Source organism: Clavelina lepadiformis, chromosome 8, assembly GCF_947623445.1.
Source record: "Clavelina lepadiformis chromosome 8, kaClaLepa1.1, whole genome shotgun sequence".
NCBI classification, from domain to species: domain Eukaryota; kingdom Metazoa; phylum Chordata; class Ascidiacea; order Aplousobranchia; family Clavelinidae; genus Clavelina; species Clavelina lepadiformis.
The window spans coordinates 7,540,423-7,561,072 of record NC_135247.1 but is presented as its reverse complement, the minus strand read 5'-3'; the positions used below and the strand labels follow the sequence as shown (position 1 = coordinate 7,561,072).

Genomic DNA, 20,650 nt, shown 5'->3' with positions numbered 1-20,650 from the left:
AAGCGAAATTAAACTCTCCATATTTTAGTGTGATATTGCACGCTTATAAAAATTAGATAGTTTTTAAAGATAGTATTGTTCTTTCCTGACCGCTAAGCGAGGTAGGCTTCATACAAAAACGTACATGTTGTACCTGCGGTTGACCATGCTTTTTGGTTTGATTTCAACATGCCGGTTACATAACCCTTAACTTTAACAAAATAGTACGTTAAAGGCAAGAACAATGATGTGACGTCAAACATGCAAAAAGACCTGTACTATAGCATCTTGTTGCCACTTGACCATAATTTTAAGAGTGCTTTTCTCCTGAATCACACTGGTAGAGGATTCTGGAAGGCGACCACCAGGCGACTGGCTTTTCTGTTAATCGCGTCACAAGGTGCCGACTGAAAAGAGAGGCTGCTTCGTTCAACAAAGGTACTTACGTGTCAACTACAGAAAGATCAATAGGTTTTTGGTAGCACTTGCTAATTTTCCGGATTGTATTCAGGTTCTCAGAAACGCTATAATAGTTGCCAATCAGACAATCACTTTGTATTGTTTTCTCGTGGCACTACTTGTAAGAAAAAAGTTGGATATCAGGTAAAAAAATAAGAATACTTAATATAGAATACTTGCTATTTTTTGTTTACAGTTTTTCGATTGTACTTATGCGAAAGGAAAAACACTACATATAGCCAGGCCAGATTTAGCAAAATATTTCCTCGGTGATTTGTGTTGAACTACATTGGCGATGAAAGTTTCATTAGTCGGAACGGACAGAATGTCTTGATCTCCTATCTTTACAAATCAAAATTTCACGCAGTCAGAGTAGATTGGTATTACTGTAATTTAATGGCAATCTATCTATAGATAGTTAGATATTTAGCCGTAGTTATTAATATTTTCTGAAGGCTGGTTTCGTGAATGAGATTTCCCAACAGCCATGCCAAAAAATAATGCGTTGATAGTAGATTAAACTTTTTCATAAAATTTTACTTGAAGGTTTCATGTCAACATAATAACGACCTGTAAAATTGTTTTTAACGTATGGTTGCTTTGTCATTGTATCTTATATTGATAGCGACTGTTGTAGTTTTTAAGGTTGAGTTGTTTGGAAGTAAACTATTTGTAAAAGCTTTCCAAGCCCTGTTTTAGTAATAGACCTACTGTGCAACTTTTTTTAAAGTTCTTCATGGTTTGAAATAACGTAGCCTATAAGCTATTGTTCAACGTGTTTAGTAATTTAGTTTCTAAACTAAAGTTCGAGACCAGATTTATCAAAAAATAGTAACCTAACTATACTGTGAATTATTTTCAGATTATAAGTTATTTATCAATGTCAGCCGGAAACGCGTTTTCCACCGTTTGACATATGTTAGACTACATGTTAATAAAGCAAAAACTATAATGAGTGGAAAAGGTGTGCGTGAAAGATTCTTTGAAACTTTTTATCTCGAATTTATGTAATTCTATCACTCTTTCAGCTTTCAAGAGCAAAAGCTTTCTTTTTTATACGCAACGTGTTTTGCGGGATCCTAGTGTCAATGCTTTCATTATTGAGAGCACGCGATCAAGGACTGTTTAAAGTGACATCCCCCGTTGAAGTGTTGTCTCAGCCTACATGAACGATATTTTTCTGGACACTTCCTTGGAGTACCCCCAGTGCTTTTCCAAATTTTGATCCTGACGGTTGTGGACAACTCATTGCGTTGTTTCTTTAACTGCTGTCCGCTATAGCTAAAAACAAAAGGAATCCTCTTCAAAAAAGCTTCTGGTATTTTGTTTGCGTATCTGAGTACAGGCCAAAGCTTTTCTCGTCTGTGGGATGGGTGTAACGCAGGTGTGAATTTCCTGTTAAACTTTGCGATTTTGTTGTTTTGGATCAGGTTTTGAGTATGCCAGCTGAATTTTTTCGCAATGAGTAACTACCTGCTATATTCCAGCTTGATCTTACAGCGATTTTGGTAGGCTATAATACGTTTCTTGTAAGTAAAAAGGCCATTTATTGCAAGATCTTCATTGAGAAAAAAATACAGATATTATATGTTTTTACAGCGATTTATCTTAGTTAATTCAATCAAATTTTGTTTACCCTAATAACTTTCACTACCATATACCACACCGCGAAGCACTCTTGACAACTAAGAGCTGGTTACAAGTGTTACATATGAAACATTTTGGTATTTGAAACAGGACGTTCTATTGGACATTAACCGTTTCGTTTTGAATACTTTCGAGCACTTCAAATTGGTTGGATTGGGTATACCAAACACATCCAGTCGCTTTCAAACCAATTTTATCGGGTTGCTTTGGTAACCATTTAAGTTTTTAGTAGCCCAAGCCTAAACAAAGGCTTCTTGTGCGTGGCGTGGAGTTGTATTTGTTTCATAATTCGATATATGGAAAGAATGTTGCTCCCACACAATAAGTTCTAAACGCCCCTTAAAACTGGTTTTTGTTAATGATAAATTATGTTCTGAAATTACAAAAGCAAAGTTTTCTTAGTAACTTGTGATAAGTGTAGGCCTGTAGTTGTTGGTGCTTTTTCAGGTTGATTTAACAGCCTAATATTAACTTAACTTTCAGAAAAATGATGCAGAATAATGATTTTGCTGAGTTGAACACAGAATGATAAAAGATCGTCCCTTAAATGACGATAATCGTGCTACTTTTATCAGATTTGAAAAGAATAAAGACGCTTTGGAAACCGAAAAAGAAACACAACTTCCTGGACAGGTGTACGCGATAACGAATACAGTTCTTGAAAATGAAAAGAATATGAATGTAAGTGGAATAAAAACAGTTAGTTTTGGGAAGTCGTTTGCAATGTAGGTTGACAATATACCTTTTTAGACACCGGGGGACGTTAGAGGCCATGATTCAGCGGTGCGTAGCAATTCAACGATAAAATGATTGATTAGGCTTCGTATTTTAAATATTTAACATGCACAAAATATTGTGATTTTTACATACAAGAGCCTGTGACATTTATTTATCAGTTTAATTTTGTAGTTTACTGGTATGTATGAAACTGATTCCAATTACCGATGGAGAAAAGTCAGAGGAAACCTTGACCTTTTCGTTATGGAACGTAATGAAAGAGTACGTTATTTGAAAGATAAAACTCAAAAATAAATTTCAATTCTTTTATGTTATTCCTTTTACCCTGCCATTATTTCTTTCAAGCACTTAACATCGCTGCAATGGAAATGGCAAAAAATGTCCAAAACGCGCCGAAGAACTCCTGTATACGAGGTACCGTTTCATTATAAACCAGAGACTTTTTGTTTTCTAATAGAAGCTATTTCACTATTAAAGTAAGTTTTAATTCATTATTGTTAGGGCTATTACAACTCGCCCTCTCCGAATGATGATGCTTACAAGAACATGCCCGAATCTGCTCGAACCCGCTCAAGAGCGGAGTCTAGACAGCGCATGCGCGAGGTCTGCATGTATGATATTCACTTGTCTAAAAATTCAGAATCATACTTGCGAAAATTGGGTTTTAATATCAAAACTGTGCCTTGGGTTACAAAGTAACAATCATGTTAAAACCAGTTATTTTCATGTGACATTTGGAATGCCGATTAAAGTCATGGCGAATTTTAATCTCTTCGGGCTAATCGGTTATTACACTATACTGTACATGTTACTGTAAAACATATTTTACTTTAACTTCATGCAAAACTTGGGTCTATATGGTGCTATTCGGCACACTTGAACCTTAACTTAACACCGTGAAACTTAAAACAAAATTCTATTTAATTTCCAGATTTATAGTTTTTTGTAGCCTAATGATAGATCCCACACCCAGAAATTTTCTTGCCCGTGGAAGTAATTGTAGTAGTGTAATGTGAAATTAAACGATTAATTATTTTTTAACAATAGATCACTTAGGCTACAACACAAACAAAGAAACAAAATTCCAATCCCGCAAATAACTACAAACAGTAGTTCTCTATCTTTTTTTTAAAAAATAGCAACTTTTTAATTTACTTGGAAAAGGAGTTGGATTCGTACTTTTACGATCGCTGGAAAACAGTTGATGACCGTCAGCAAAGTGCGAACAAATCAAGCGCTGAAGGCAATGTTCCAGTTGTTTCAAGAGAAGCATTAAAACACGCAAGCGTGCCACATGGCGATATTAAACATCATTTTGATCATTTCGAAAACGATACTCAGGTAGAAAAGCATTTTAGAGCGGGTGGAGGGGTTGCTTTTTTTTACTTTTATTTGTGTAAAATTCGGGGGATTTTTGTTCTTGGTGCTTTGGTTTATACATTATAAGATAATTGCTGTTATTCTACAATTGTTTACCAGTATCCGGGTTCAAACCACTACCCAGGTGTCGATACATCTAAGTGGTCCAGACATGGATATATACCAAATCAACACTACCTACCATCGATGAATAGTCCGTATCCCAATGTATACTCAAATGAAATAATTCCTGGGCAACAACCGCCGTACAGTATCCCACGACGAAAACCCGGCCCAAATCACCATGATAATTACCCGCAAAGTTTCGGTTTTACACCAAGACGGGAATTTCCCGATCAAGGAATGGGGCTTTCACCACTTGAGCAGAAAAGCAGGGGTGACACATACAATCCATTTGGAACTAATAATGGGAAGGTTTGGCATTAATAACGCTTCTTTAAGGCGGTCATTTTTGCATGGAGAATTAAGATTATATATGATCTTATTCTGGATATTTCATTTAAGTTAGATGATTTTCAGCGCAGAATTTACTTGTGCTATTCACAGTTTACCTCTTACGTTTACCAGTTCTGACAAACAAGCCACGCTACAAAATTTATTTTTATGTATACGACATAAAGTAAAGAAAGTTTTGTGAAAATTTCATTTATAATTACCCAAATCATCTTTCGGCTTAATTTTAGAAAATGGGAGTTCTCAATTCATCCACCTTTCGCAAATTTTTAGTATCAAATCAAATAAGCCGTACAAAATCATACGAATTGTCGGAACCTGCACGTAACTAATTCAGTATACATTGCACAATGCAAAAATATATTCAAAAAAATGAGTTTAAAATTAAATTTTTTTTTAAACTCAGGAGATTGCTGTGAAACGTATACTATATCTCTGCGCCGATTTTATTTACTGGGATCTTCCCGGTATACCCCTTTACAAATTAATGGAAATCTGATCTGTACTTACGTCAAAAATCTTGCCGTAGTGGATATGTCACCGAACACAATCAGTATTGTCTGGTGTATGGGACACCAGAGACAATTCTAACAAAATTCAGATTTAACAGTTCCACTCAAAATGTTGTACATCTGATTAAAAAACAGTTAGTTCTGATATATGAATGACGACCTTGTACACATGTTCTAAAAGCTTCAAACTCATTCAGTCTACAATTTTGCTTTAATCGCACTCTTTCTTGACCCCGTATAGCGGATCAATTGTAATGTATCGCTGGGTCTGCTGTAACACCAATTATTAAAACCGCTATTGTATTGCAAATCAATTATATGTAATCTAAATCAGTGTCGGAGTAACAGGTGTGACAAACAAAGCGTTTAGAACTCCACCAAATTCGTCGTCAGATTCATCAAAATCGAAATGAATTAAGAGTGATCAGGTCGGCTGTTACTAATGGAGTAAGATATTTATAATTTAAGAATATAAAATAGCTCTTATCTCCTATTTCCCCCTCGCTATCACAAAGAATCCGATTTAATTCTTTGGCAGATGCAGACCAAATTATTCCATTCAAGAAAAAAATCACTGAATTGTGTAACAAACAAACTTTTGTTGATATTTTCTTTTTAGCAATCGTTACAATCGAGATGATTAGCTTAGTTTACACTGGTTGAAAGGCCGATATATTGGCTATATTTTCGACATTCAATGACTTACAAGGAATGTTTGAGCTGTTACAATTGACCTGTGTTACTTCATATCATACCATACAGTTTTATGGTATATTAAAATGCATGTAAAATACACGAATATATATATATATGTAATAGGTATCGATCTATTGGACCATTCTAAATATCAAAATGAATCGCCAATGTAAAAAAATCTACTTTGTGGGTACTGAAATATAGTTAATGTATAGCTACTAAATACCGAAATGTAGCTAATATACCTACTAAATGTAGATCTAACAGATATAATATTTATATTTATAGCTTTAATGTAGATGTTCAAGCAAACAGAGCTTTTACGTGAAGTAAATTTTATTTCAATGTAACAAAAGCCTTTATCTTGTAGGCCTGCTGTATTAACTACTACTGTTCAGTAGGCGTCGATCAAATCCTAAAAGTTAATTGGAAGAACGATATCGTCTTTTTTGATCGTCGCTGTCTTAGTATGATTATGGACTTATAGTTCAGTTCCGTGGGCATTGTACTCGTACAACGCTACAGTTACGCCCAAGAAGTGTCAGATTTTTATCTTGATTTTCGTTCATAGAGTACAAACGGTGTTACGGTATTAAGCAATTGAAATTGTTAAATGAAACTGTGGGTGATAGTTATGACAAGCCCTACTTTCATTACATTACCTTTACCAAATACTTCAAATTTTGTGGTTTTTCCTTTTTTGTTTACAACGTTAATGATAAAGAATATTTGCAAATTCAATCCAGGGAAAAACAAATGTAATTTCATTGCAAGTTCAGCTTTCATTGTGACGTGATGGATTGCACTGGGCATCGCCACCTTTCTCTCATTCATAAATGGTTTGAAGCATTTTCTTTTTCGTGCTGCATTTTGCGCCTTTGTCTACAATCTACATATTAAATATCACAAATATAAATTATTAAGCATCAAATTTATAACGCATCAGAACAAAACAATTGTAAGGAAACGATGCAGGAAACTGGAAATAATGTGAGGCCTTCCGAACGTTTTTCAGACAAGGTTGATAGATTACCGTGATTACAGATTAGATGCCGGGGCAACTACATATCAAGGTTTATATGTAGTCTACATACTGTACAATGTGCATGTAAACGCAATGTAAGCGCAATCACAAAGAAATGGGTAACGCATCAGGGCAAACCGAAATAGTTATAGTGCACAGAATATATCGAGAAACAATCCGGGATGAACATAAATTTTACTAATAATGGTTTTAATTTATAACTATAGTTACAATTAGTTACAATGGTTACTTTTTTACTACATTAGGTACAATAGCTCCATTAACTAGATTAGCCACATTAGCTGCATTTTATTTACATTAGTTACGATACCTACATTTGCTGCATTAGCTGCATTAGCTGCGTTAGCTACGTTAGCTGCCTAATTTGCATTAGCTGCATTAGCTGCATGAGCTGCATGAGCTGCATGAGCTGCATGAGCTGCATGAGCTGCATGAGCTGCATGAGCTGCATGAGCTGCATGAGCTGCATGAGCTGCATCAGCTACGTTATCTGCGTTAGCTGCGTTAGCTACGTTAGCTACGTTAGCTACGTTAGCTACGTTAGCTACGTTAGCTACGTTAGCTACGTTAGCTACGTTAGCTACGTTAGCTACGTTAGCTACGTTAGCTACGTTAGCTACGTTAGCTACGTTAGCTACGTTAGCTACGTTAGCTACGTTAGCTACGTTAGCTGCGTTAGCTGCGTTGGCTGCATTAGCTACGTTAGCTGCATTAGCTGCATTAGCTGCATGAGCTGCAGTTTAGTTTTCAGTAGTCTTATTAGTTACATTTTGGTACTAAAAATGGTCTGCGCAATTTGAAATCGAAATAAACCTGAGTTTACATTGCAACTTTGTTACTGTAGAAATCGGATGAGCATGGACACTACTGGACTCCTCGGTCGCGGAATCAGCTTTTTTCACCGGAAGATGTTGGATATCCTAACTACGGATATTCTCCTGACTATCATAACTCAGGTCGAAATTATCAATCACCCTTTTCAGATCATCCTGATTTTCAGGGACAACAGTATAATTATCCGTCCATGAATAGTTCGGTAAGCGAACATTTCGCAGTCATTTGTGTCAATTACCACAACCATATAGACATTTGTATTATAATTAGCACCATGTCACACCTTACAAAATTAACTTAAAAATAAAAACAATTACGCAAAGTCAATTTTCAGTCGATGCGTACACCATATGAATACGGCAGAAACAACAATGATCCTTGGATGAAGAAAAACATGGCGGCATACGATCCCACTCTCAAGGTATAAAAATCCCTTTTGATTTTGAAGACTTAAAATTACTGAGTTGAAATGTTTAATTACTCTAATTTAACAAAAGCAGCAGGAAATGGCAGTTAACATTTACAAAGCGGATCATAGTCAGAACCTAACCCAACACCAAGTTAAAATGGTATCCAGCCCAATTAATGCCCAATCAAAAGAGAATAACCAACATGATATACAGAACCGGTGTAGGTCACGTCGCAGGCCCCGCATTTCTGAACAGGTATAGTCCTATAATGTAATTGTTTCAACGGTGACTGTTACTGCGGCCTGATGTTTGTTTTTATACGGTATCAAACAGTTCGCAGATTCATTTTATCTATTGTCAGGGTAATTTTTTCCATAAAATATAAATTACAAAGATTATTATAGTGAAAAGTAAAATAAATAGGAAAATTAAGTAAGTTAATGTAACTTTTTCCCATGCGTTTTGGTTCACATCTGAAGTGCAATACCAGTTCGTATGGATTTATCAATGATTTATCTCAATCGCGACGACGAACGAGAATGTTTGCTGACGTAAGCACCGTTGACGAAGAAGACGATGACGTATTTGTGACTTCCTCACCGAAAGCAAACGAAGAATGTATAGCTAACAGATGGGCAGAGCAACCAAAGAATGCTTTATGGAACGGTGAACGCTCACTGGAGGAGAAAAACGAAATTCGAAAAGAAAAGTTTGCTAAACTTGATCATTCGGAAGAGCCCAGGGTCCTTTCTGAAGACAAAATAAACAGCAGCAAAGTAGATGCAACAAATGTTCACTGCAACGACGGCGATTCTAGCACTCACTTTAACCAAGCAGTTGTGTCCCCACCCAGCTGCATAAGGCTTCCACCACTACAAGCTGAACACCTTGCTTCTGTGAGAAAATCGGTTTCATCCACGATACCAATTCTTTCTCCAGGATCATCAAGTTTGTCCGCTGGCAAATTTAAACAAAGTGATCGAAGTAGAGAAAGTGGAAAAAGAGTTGCATTTACTTATTGCACCTCAAAAGATGATGACGACGAAAATCCTTTTACCCCTAAGAGTGAAAGAGAAGATGGGTCAAAAGTTAACCGCACTGAAACCCCTGCGAATCTGGATCACAAGTCTGAAAATACTTTTTACCTACCTGATCAAGAAAAGGTGCTTGGGCTTAACACAACAAGTGAGGCAAACTGCAACTCAAATGGAGAGATTTCTGACGTTTTATTCTTTGATGTGAATCCACAAACTCATTCAGAATCTATAATACAAGGAGATGACAGTAAGCAAAGCGAAGAAAAACCTGTTGAATCCATAAAAAATCTTTTGAATGAAAATGATAATAATAGTGTTTGCCTTCAAAAAGAGTCCACAATTCACGTTGGCAACATTGATGGAAAAAGTGATGTTTTCTCTCTGACTACTCCCTCAATTAGCCCTCCTATAAAACAAAGGAATAATAGTGTTGTTAGTTTGGCAACGAATGAGTCTTCACAAGCGTTAGCCTGTCACACAACCAAAGAAAATTTTTCAAAATTAGCTATGGACTCCGACAATCAGATCTCTGAGAGAGCCAAAGAGGAATTAAACAAAACAAGCAATTCGTTGCCAACTGCACGAAACGATATAACTAACCATCGCCCTAAAGAGACGTTGTGGCAGATTGCTAAAAATATTCATCGAAAAATGGGAACCAAGTTGAATCTACGTCGTGAGAAAAGTAACCTTACAACAACCAGCTGTGTTGCTCAATTAACTGCAGGAAATTTACATGTTTTGCCTTCCGGTAATGCATCTCATAACAACGATGCAACAGACGAAAAAAATGAACTAAATATAACAAAAACTGAAGAAAAAGTAACCACTTTGCACGTTCATGATCAAATCAACCGTTTAAACACGTCAGATTTAAAGAAAGGGCTATCTGATGAGGTCATAAAAAACACAGAAGACAAATTTCAGTCAAAATCCGTTTCAGTAGAACCTGATGAAAAAGAGGTAAACAAAGAAGAAGAATCTTCTTTTACAGAAGATTTGTTCACACCTACTTCCGTTGATCCGATCCCTGAAAGTTGCTCTGAAGAGAAACTTGGATGTGAAATCAATGCAATTTTCGAAATTGAAACGGAAGTAAACAAAGAAGAAGAATCTCCTTTTACAGAAGATTTGTTCACACCTACTTCCGTTGAGCCGATCCCTAAAAGTTGCTCTGAAGAGAAACTTGGATGTGAAAACAATGCAATTTGCGAAATTGAAACGGAAGTATACAAAGAAGAAGAGTCTCCTTTTACAAAAGATTTGCTCCCATCTAATTCGGTTGATCCGATCGCAGATTGTTGCTCTGAAACGAAATTTGAAGGTGAAGACAACGCAACTTTCGACTCCACTAATGTGACTACTAGTAGTACGCCAAAGCCTATACATGATGAACTAAAGAAAACTGAAAACTCCAAGGTTATTGAATATACTGCAGATGGTAGTTCGCACTATTAGTTGCAAAGGGTTTATTACCTTTAGTGATATGAAATAATCGTGTTAGTTGTTTCTTTATTAAGCGCTTGATAAAGGAAACCTTTCATATTACACAGCATGAGATACATCATGTATACATCATCTTTGTGATGATGTCAAGATAATACCTTGCAAATGGTGCTAATATTTTTGTCCTAAACGTTGATAAACAGTAGACTGATATAGTGCTTGCTTCTTCCCTTTACAATTTAAATGATAATAGATTTCATTGTTATTATCGAAAGAAGGGCACATATTGCCCATGGTATAGGAGGAAATTTAAATTGTCCCTTATCTGTCTTGAATTTATTATACTGTAGGTTTCTGCATCATAAGTAAATATAAATTATTTGGATGCAATGAAAGAAATTTCATTCATTAAAGCTTTTCAAAGTTTTTGTTTTATAATATGTTCGTTCCACTAACAGAACTGATAACACAACGAAAGCATGCCCCTGTTTCAGTAGTAGGCCTACGCCATGTGCTCATTTAAGTAACAAAGCTCAGTTTTACAGTTTATAGGAAAAAATTCATAATAAACTTATAAAACAAAAATATTTTGCAGGGTTTCTATGAAGAAATGAGACTAGAAGGAAATAAAAAGTTAAATGAAGAAACGACTGTTCGTTTGCTAAACGAGCAAAAAGAGGTCAGGAATAGAGACACTGTCAGAAATTAATTGAAGTTTATTTTGAAGTTGTTATTATTTTTATTGCACGTCCTCAGGGTCTCGCAGGGAAAAGTATCATTTATTTTGAATTCAGTTAAAGACAAATAATTCAATTACGGTATTGATTATCCTGTTCTTATAGATGGAAGCCGATTTGCATAAACTTCAACAGATTTTGCAAGAGGAAATGCAAAAACATAAAGAAAGTGAAGGTGTGAACGAAAAACTAAACGCAAAAATTGAAAATCTTGAGAGCCAAATAGCCGAGCTAAATTCCAGGCTGTCTGACAATCACGCAGTTCTCGAAGAAAACGAAACTGAAAGACGGAACGTGAAAAACGGTGTAAGTTGGACTTTATATACGATGCAATTTTAAACATATTAAATTAGGTACTTTGAGTAAATAATATGGTATGAAATGAATATAGATTTTATGTGATACATTGCTGGTATTGCCTACTTCATTTCAGGCATTATTCGAATTAATTTTAAATATTTTTTATCAAGCGTATATCAAATATCATCATGCAATAAACGGAAACTTTGTGTTAATGACATGAATTAAATTTCCATATAAATTATTTTGATTAGGTTTTGTGTTTATTTTCAGATCGAAGGTCCAGTTAATTCTGGCCTCCATCACAACCGTCCACTTTTTATACTTAGTGATCCAGATCATGGAGCAACCGCTGCACTTGCTCAGGGACGTTGCCCTTATCACGACGAGGATAACCAAGTAAAGAACGTTTTTGTATTTACATTTTTCTCATAAGGTTCTGTAGTTTTGCGTGCCAGTAACAAAAGCAAATTTTACAGGATTATAATCCCCTTCACTCTTGCGAAATTATGCACTACCAGTCGCCGTTCGACACCTCTCAACGTTTTAGCCACTCTACATATAGCGAAACACCACCATCTTGCGTTGTTCACATTGATCCATTGGACATTACACAAAAACAGCAAAAAGAATTGAAGGTTTTCCTCCATATAACATAGTAAACAATATTGATTTCAGTACTATTCTGATCTTCCATTGGCTGTTCGATGCTGTTTACCACTATTTTAGAAATATACATTTTTCACATTAATGACTAATTGTAAATTCCAAAATAAAAAATGATTATATGATTGTCAAAACGCAACCAAAGTTTGTCCAAAATCATTTAATTTTAAACTCCTGTTTTTGCAGAATACATGTTATTTACTAATTAAGCAAAAGTACTCTGCAAAGTAATGGACAGAAACGTCCCGCAGTAATTTTTTTCTATGCACGGATGCGATAAACTGATGGAGACGATTTGATGACAAGCTTAAGATTACCCCTATATAGGTTGCATAACAACTGTCGGTCTCTTCTATAAGTATAAAATATGAAATTAGTGAACGCATGGGCTTAATTTGAACTATTGCAGGCCGATTTAGAAAAGCAAATGGCGCAACTAAAGGAAGAATTGAAACGACAACTCGAAGAACAGATACCAAAAACTGCCGAAAATTCCGAGAGTGTAAGTTTACTATATTTCTTTAATCCATTCACGTGGTCAACAAATCATTTTTTAGTTTTACTACCGACCAACAAACAAACTATAGTACGTCTACTACTACTATTTTAGTAATGAAAATTGGTAATCCTTCTAACTCATACTGTTCTAGGTCATTGATGTGCGTGTTACTCTACTTGAAAAACAAATCGAGGAAATGAACAAGAAAATTCAAAGGGCAGAGTCCATTATTCAAAAGACTGAAAAAGAGAAACGTACAAAGCATGAAAAAGTGAGCCATAATAACTTAAACAAATACACTTTTAATCAACATATAGCCTATGATTTTATGACGAAAATTCAGAAAATGACATAATTTGAATGGAACACCATGATAGATCATACTGAAATATAAGCTATGTCATGTAAAGCATATTTTTATTTCTTTACCTTTAAAGCCCTTGATGCTGACATTATATACACTCTTACTTTCGTTTGCATTTAAAAAAGCTAAGCTTATCGTGCTTTTAATTATGCTTAGGCATATTGACCAAAAATCGTGTTTAAATAAAGTTAAATACTTTACCAAAAAAGAATGTTTTGTTAAACATTGCAACAAAAATGATGAAGAAGCTTGCATAATACTTATTAATATAAATAACAGCCTAAAAATCTCAATTTACAAAATTTTTAGGAGAGTACGAATTCACCTGCGGAAGCGAAAAAAGATCCCGATGACAAAAGCGATACAAATCAAAACAAAATTGATGAAACAGACTTGACAAAAAATTTGAAACTGCATAAACTGAGGTTTTAAATCAAAATTTCTGCAATGATTAGTATCTATGTTAAGTTATTAAGTATTCATGTAACTATAGGCATCCGGTTTTACAATGCTAATCACTAACAAACAGTACATGACTTTATAGTCCCAAATTGCCACCAAGCTTGAGCCCAAAAATTAGCCCTACTGCCCACTTGAAAATTAGTCCAGGGCCAAATACCCCTGCCTTGCAACATAACGATGATTGTGGGTCACGGTTGAAGGTTTCTTGTTATCAGTCAAGCAGTTCTTCTCTGGTAAGTTCTTATAATGTCTATTGTTAATACTTTCTATGGAAAAATAGATTTGTTTTTATCATTTTCTTGTATTGAATATTGCTATACTGGTTAACACTGCTCAAACCTATTTTTTGCGCTTTGTGACGTTTCATACTCCTTAGTCAAAAGCACTCCAGTTAGAAGCAGAGCATCTTGATACAAGAATAGATTTTGGTGACCAATCCGACGATGACATGATCATTCTTGTTGATGATATTGCTGATGATCCACAAGATTTTGCTTGTCAAAAAGATGTCCCTGTGTTGACTACTACTAATAGTGATACGACTTCTGCTGTCGTCGATAAGTTTTTGAATACTGAAACTTTGGCAAAAGATGAAACTTTCTCGAAAACTCCGCAACAAAGTGTTGATGCCGTAGATGTTCCTGGGGAGAACAAAGACAAATCTTTATGTGAACCAGATACGGACAAGCAAAAGCTAAACAATACAGCTTCCAGTGTTTTAAAAGAAAATCCAATTAAGAAGGATACTCTTCCAGACAGTGTTCTTCACGTGGATATGCTGTGTCACAAATCCACCGCAATTCGAGATAAAAAAACTTCAATGGAGGAACTTTCTAGTAAACGAACAGCAAGTTCCACAACTTTAAAAAGTTCATCTTGCTTGGAAGAAAATGACGACCTAGAGATTACGTCTAAAGATGAAGTTTTGAAGAATAACCAGAACTTAAACCCAAATATTGTTTCTGACTCAAACAAGTATTTCATCACTTTTGCTGAGCATTCTCCGATAGCTGTTACCGATCAAAAGATCATTCATGATAATGCCAGTTCTTCCGTTGATGGGGAATATACATGCATTGGTAATATAGACACCAAACTTGACCATGAAGATAAAACAGAAGATTTCCCAGATGGTCTTAATTTAGCAGCAACAAAAATAAAGTCAGATAACGAAAAACCAAAGGAAAACACAGGTGTAGAGACTTCTACACTCACAAAAAAGAAATGTGATATTTCAAAGCCAACTGATGAAACAGACAGCTCGCGAGAAAAAAAAATAAGCCAAGTAACAGAAAATGACAAAGCAAAATCGGAGGATGGTACTAATTCATTGCAAAGCGAGTGTGTAGTCACTTCTGGTTTTTCTTTACGTGAAGGCGTTGAAAAGATAACCACACCGTCCAGCATTACTCCTATTAAAGGTACAGATGACAACGGATCTCCTCGTTGCTGCAATACAAAAATCTCCGATCTTACAGAAAAAAAGGTTGAGGGTGCTCTGGAGAAAAGCAGTGACCAAAAAGTTCTGGCAGGGTGTGAGTTAAAAGATGTAGCTGAGCATAGAATATCCTCAACTTTTACTCCACAGAAATCGCTTAAATCAAAATTATTTGAAAAGAAAACTCCCGATCAAATTAAAAAATCGGATGACGCTAACAAAACTTTAGCACGAAAGTCCCTAAAAACAGAAATTCCTTTCAAGACAGCTTGCGTTGAAAGCGGATCGCTAACTCAGCGAAAATCTTGCATGAACCCATTTCAATCAAATATTCAGGTTTTCTCTAGCAAGAGCACCTCTGGAGTAATGTTTTCTACAAGGACCGCTTCTAAAAACAAAATTACTCTTGTTGCGACACAAAAATTGGAGTCAAAACCTGTTACAAGAGCTAAGATTTCCTCAAACACAGCCGCCTTGCCAGTTGACACAAATTCTTCTACAGCAAAAAAAGGCAAAGAAATCTCTGAAAACGCTTGCAAAAACAATTGGTTTTCCAAGAGATTCTTCAAAGCTAAGGTGATTAATGGTGAAACGGTGGTGGTTTGTGTCCAGTGCTTTTATTTCTTTTGTTGCTTTGTTTTAACAAGTTGCCTCCTATCTTGAAATTTATACTAGGCCTATATTATCTTAGCCTGTTAGTTCTGGAAAAGAAAACAAACAAGTGAAAAAGCCAACAACAAACGCCAAGGTAAATTTTAGCATCTTGTATCCATTTGGCATCATTGGTCTTTAGATTTTAGAAGATGATTTACTTGGTGTGGTTATAGACAGTCGTGGCTCTAATGGAGCATTTCTTGAAATGAAATTAGATTGTGATATCGAAGTAAAGTTTAGGATTGATAGCACATATAGTCATACACTAGGGTGACTAGGCTATATAGGCCAACTGTTGTTCTGCAAAGAATACTTATTTAGTAAGATTGGACTTCGTTACTTCCTTTAAAATCAATACATGAATTGTGATATACGAGAGGCTAAAAACAGAAACCGACAAAGTAAAACACGTAAATAAATAGGACAAAAAGGAAAACGATGACTGCAAAATATCACAAGGTGTAACGCAGAGAATGGACGAATATCCTGGTCGGGGAAAGAAACCCAAAGATCATTCCATAGTAAATGCCAATACATCAAAACAAAGACCTAGTGGCAAAGCAGACTTAAAGCAGTTGGGAATGGATAACCACAAAAAGAATCGTGAACAACATTTTGCAGAGGATGCCCAAAAGCATAAAAGTACTCGAACTTTGGGGTTTTTGTACCAGTTTAGAAAGGTATTGACAAAACAAAAGAAGCCTCATTAGAAGGTGACACAAGCTTTAGCACTCTTTCGTCAACTATTTATGCCTTGAGGTTTACTGCTTTTTGGCGGTATGGTTACGGGTTAGAACTCTTTCCTATTATCTGTTTGTGGCATTGATCCGGCAGATAATTGCTTCCGTCATCGTTGCTAATCGAATTGTAAACTCACTTTTATGTTGTCAAAATGACTCGTTTCATTTGTTGCAATTTATGTTGATTATTCTAATGTTGTTATTGCAGGGGAAACAAAAAGAAGATTTTAAAATGGAGACATTTTCCTCTTCAAAGACGCAAAAAGTAAAGCACTATCTTTTACCAATGTCTTAGCCAAACAGAAAATTTTATTGGCTTCACATAACACATAGACATCTACTTTGTAGTATATTTTCAATTTATAGCGTTTATTATACTGAGAGTTAAATATTTTTTGTTGGAAATAGAGTTCGAAGATGACAATTGATTCTATTAAGAAGGATGTGGATAAAAACAAAGTAAGTGGAGAAATTGTATCTTTTTACTAAGTCTATTTTTTTTACTCAGCAATTATTCTATATTTTCTTATGTCTGATTTATTTTGACTTGGGGCTGACATTGAGTATTTTGTTTGCTAATCTTTAGAAGAATCCGTTGAAATGGTCAAGCACAGGTGATTCAAAAACGAAACTGACATCTGTCTCGGCCGTCAGTGAGACAAGCTCATTAAGTGGAAGCAAAACTACTCGCTTTTCTGAAGAGCCAAAACAAGTCAAAGAAGTGGAAAGGGAAATGACAGTCACCACGGTACAATAACTAAGAATTGTGACAAAATAGCCTTACAGAATAGCCTAATAATAAAATCTTACTAATCTTTTTTCAAAAACTAAATACTTTTCAGTTATCTGTACTTGTGCATTTGTATTTTTATGCTTTCTAGATGGATAGCGAAATGACGCAGACTAATGAAGAGTTCTCGAGGATACAGGTAAAACAACACATAGCCGAAAAAGATGATTTGCTAGAAAAGTGGTTAAAGCACTGGGCACGCAATATTACGATTAATATTCGATACTCAGTGGTGCTATCTTTGTAAAGCTCTTTGCATAAAGGACAGTTGCTTGTGTTCAGTGGTCCTGGCAAACAATTCCAATTTTTTTTTAAATGTATCTTTTTCCAAAAACTTATAGGCCTACCCATTGCATAAAAACAAGCTCAGTAACCGAGCTTACGTCGTGAAAAGGCTTTATTCAGTTCGAGGATAATAATTTTGATACCTTATCAAGATGTACGGAATGCACACGCAGTAGCGGTTTTTTATAACAAAAAAAGAAATCTTACAAAATAAGTGAAGCGCATAAGAATTCCTATAACAGGCATAGTTTTTTCGGTATTGTTTTTGTGGAAGATTTGTGTGGAAAAAAGCGCAATGATACAAAAAAAGAACATTTTTGCTGAGCAGCTTGAATTTCAACTAGTTAGTCCTCAAGTCCTATTGTTTTGGTATTTATGAGGGCAACTTAAGAGCTAACTCCATCAAAACTTCTGCACAACACATGGTCTTCACTGTCTTTAACGAAATGGTGTTGTTAATGTTTGGTGTCCTTATTCAAACAATTAGTTAACGTAAAATTATGCGTAGGCTCTTAACTTTTGCAAGTGGCAACAAGTATTCTGTGTAGCACTCAAGGCAGGCTTTTTTAAACTAAATTCAAAACTTTCATTTTGGACAGCTTTTTTCGAATCGTGCTACCAGTGACGTATATAGAGACCGTGCATTTCTTAACTTGATCACATATAAAATAATAAAAGTCTTTAGCGAAAAGGTGGGTCTTTAGGGATCATTACTTTGGCGCAACCTTATTGTAATGTTTAAATACAACATAGTTTTGAGGACATTTTTTGGATTAATTTAATACATTTGGCAAAAACAGCTTGGAAAAGATCACTATATCTTGGGTATATTGGAATGTATTTATAGTTCCAGTATGGAAGCCGACGATGTCGAGGTTATGTTTAGGAATGTGTCGCTTATGAAAGATCAAATAAATCACCTTGAAAGCTCTATAAAAAAATTGAAGACAGAGCAGTATCAGAGTAATTTAAGTCAAACTAAACTCAAAAAGAAAACGAAGGCGCGCTTGCGTAAGCAAAAGCATAATTCACGAAAAGTAGTTCGAAAAATAAACTTGCTCCAAGCACAGGTAATGTAATAAAGTTTTTACAAAGGGAACGCTTTGAGATTTTTATGTCTCATCGGAATACAAAACAATAAAGTTACAAGTTATCGGAAATAATTTATTTACATATAAGAAATATATAAGGCTTAACAATTACAATATTAACATTTTTGTTGCTTTCCTTATAGTCACGAACCTCCAACTGGGCATCCACTTCTGGTGGTTGGGCCAAGTAAGTTACTTTGAAACACATTTTCATCTTGAATTATAAATTGTTTTCATTTTAGGATTTTTGAGTACACTTTTTATGGAATAGACATTTACATATTGCAACGACTAACCACAATGTAATGAATGTTTCCATCATCTTTTGTTAGTAGCGTACTTTATCTCATCATATCTCATCTGCTGTTTAAAATTTGGTGTTGATCCCTATTAAGCGCATGTGCTTCCCGGTTAAATAAGAGTGCATTTTAATGTTTTTTCGTGGCAACAGGCTCAAAAGTTATTGTATTACAGTGGAAGAAGAAGTTTACTGTACGGTCTGGGCACAAATTGGTGTGTGTGTCCCAAGCAAATATGGAAACACCTCGGGGATGATACTGATGATGAGCCAATCACTCGAAGAAAATGCATTTCTGTTATAATGGGAACTATACTGGCCATTCTACTCTTCGCTATCATAGTCGGACTTATAATTGGTCTTGGTAATAATATATGGCTATTTCAACGTTGTTTAATAATGACGGTTAATGTGTTGAACATGGTAAATTTTATTTGTTGAAAGAATTCTTTAAAAAGCATTAATAAAGTCGTATACTCCAGGTAACAACGAACGTTCTGACATGTAAAATTAACTTATAATTTTTTTGTCTGCAGCAAATATGGAAGGTCCAACAGAATCACCGATTAGATTTGTTGTTATCCCAAGTGAATTAGATTTAGAAGATGAGAGTAATGCTGCAGAGGGAAACTAAACTCCATCTGCCAAGAATGAATGTCAGATATTTTTTTCCGTAAACGCTTAATAATTCCAAAGCCCATCTGAATTCAAAAAAATACAAGATGATGCGATGTTTATGACACATTTATGACAAAAGGATCTGTCTCAAACATTTGCTGAACATGTTATGGCAATTAAGTTACGTCCAAACATCCTGGATATCACATTACGGTCCATGAATACAATCTCTTTTTCTTGAATAAATTCAAACCTTTCTCTAATTATAATTTTGACAAATCTTTTATTGGTTCGGCATTTATTGAAGTGTAATTTATTTCGCTGCTTGTAAATAGAGTTCCCTATGTGTATCAAGTTGCATAACTTACTTTATATTTATGTATATGTTGCCCAGGTATAGCATTTGACTTAACCAGGTATAACATAGGCACGTTGGTGGATAGCGTATACATCATTTAAAGGGTACATATGGAAAATGAAGCTTTGAAAATTAATTGTCGAAAATTATCAACTTTTGATTAACATTGGTTAGCAATAGTATACTTATAGCCTGTGCTTTTGAATTGTGAGGTATTCATTGTTTTGTTTTATCTTCACTATAGTATTCATGAAACCTTTAATGTTACGTTGTTTCTCGTTTCACGAAGTATTTTTGAACTGGTTTTTATCAGTTTTTACTGCTATACGTACACATATTTACCGCCTACCTCCAATAGCAGATACCTCAGACTCAATACTTGCAATGAGAAAAAACTATCGCCTAAAAACCTGTAACTGCTGTTTTTTCCGAATACTCACTTATTAACAGCGAAAAAAAGCGGACACCTTAGTTTAAAAATGGTGTTTAAGTAATTGAATTTAAATTTTTGGCGGGAAATTTTTCTATCAAATATTTTAAGTTTTTGTTTCTGCAAGTATTGATTGTCAATTAAAATTCATAAATCTTGGTGCTATGACAAAAGTGGTTTGTAACAAGACGGAAGTTATAGATAATGATTTGCAGTATTTTCATCCAATATGAGCCAAAATTAGCTTCAAAAAGATCATTTCATTGTTTCCTATGCCTCGTATA

At 35.1% G+C, this 20,650-nt stretch overlaps 1 protein-coding gene across 1 annotated transcript; it reads left to right on the top strand.

The window, feature by feature from the left end:
* The first annotated feature begins 374 nt into the window (after positions 1 to 374).
* On the top strand, positions 375 to 20,622 carry LOC143469469 (uncharacterized). The gene is made up of 30 exons (XM_076967172.1): positions 375 to 582; positions 2,661 to 2,766; positions 2,836 to 2,868; positions 2,995 to 3,084; positions 3,169 to 3,237; positions 3,325 to 3,426; positions 3,988 to 4,164; positions 4,303 to 4,617; positions 7,754 to 7,945; positions 8,078 to 8,164; positions 8,241 to 8,408; positions 8,633 to 10,609; positions 11,232 to 11,315; positions 11,479 to 11,679; positions 11,947 to 12,072; positions 12,153 to 12,311; positions 12,749 to 12,841; positions 12,990 to 13,109; positions 13,512 to 13,627; positions 13,747 to 13,897; positions 14,041 to 15,678; positions 15,794 to 15,850; positions 16,179 to 16,436; positions 16,705 to 16,761; positions 16,905 to 16,955; positions 17,083 to 17,244; positions 17,378 to 17,425; positions 18,806 to 18,849; positions 19,137 to 19,324; positions 19,497 to 20,622. The coding sequence occupies exons 2-30, from the start codon at positions 2,761 to 2,763 to the stop codon at positions 19,592 to 19,594; spliced, it is 6,867 nt and encodes a 2,288-aa protein (XP_076823287.1). The 5' UTR covers positions 375 to 582; positions 2,661 to 2,760; the 3' UTR covers positions 19,595 to 20,622.
* Positions 20,623 to 20,650: the final 28 nt, after the last annotated feature.

Bases quoted from the DNA above. Each gene is read 5' to 3' on its own strand.
- LOC143469469 (XM_076967172.1), top strand. The intron at 8,409-8,632 runs GTATAGTCCTAT...TCACATCTGAAG, and splicing joins GGCCCCGCATTTCTGAACAG to TGCAATACCAGTTCGTATGG. The intron at 16,762-16,904 runs GTAAAGCACTAT...TGTTGGAAATAG, and splicing joins CCTCTTCAAAGACGCAAAAA to AGTTCGAAGATGACAATTGA.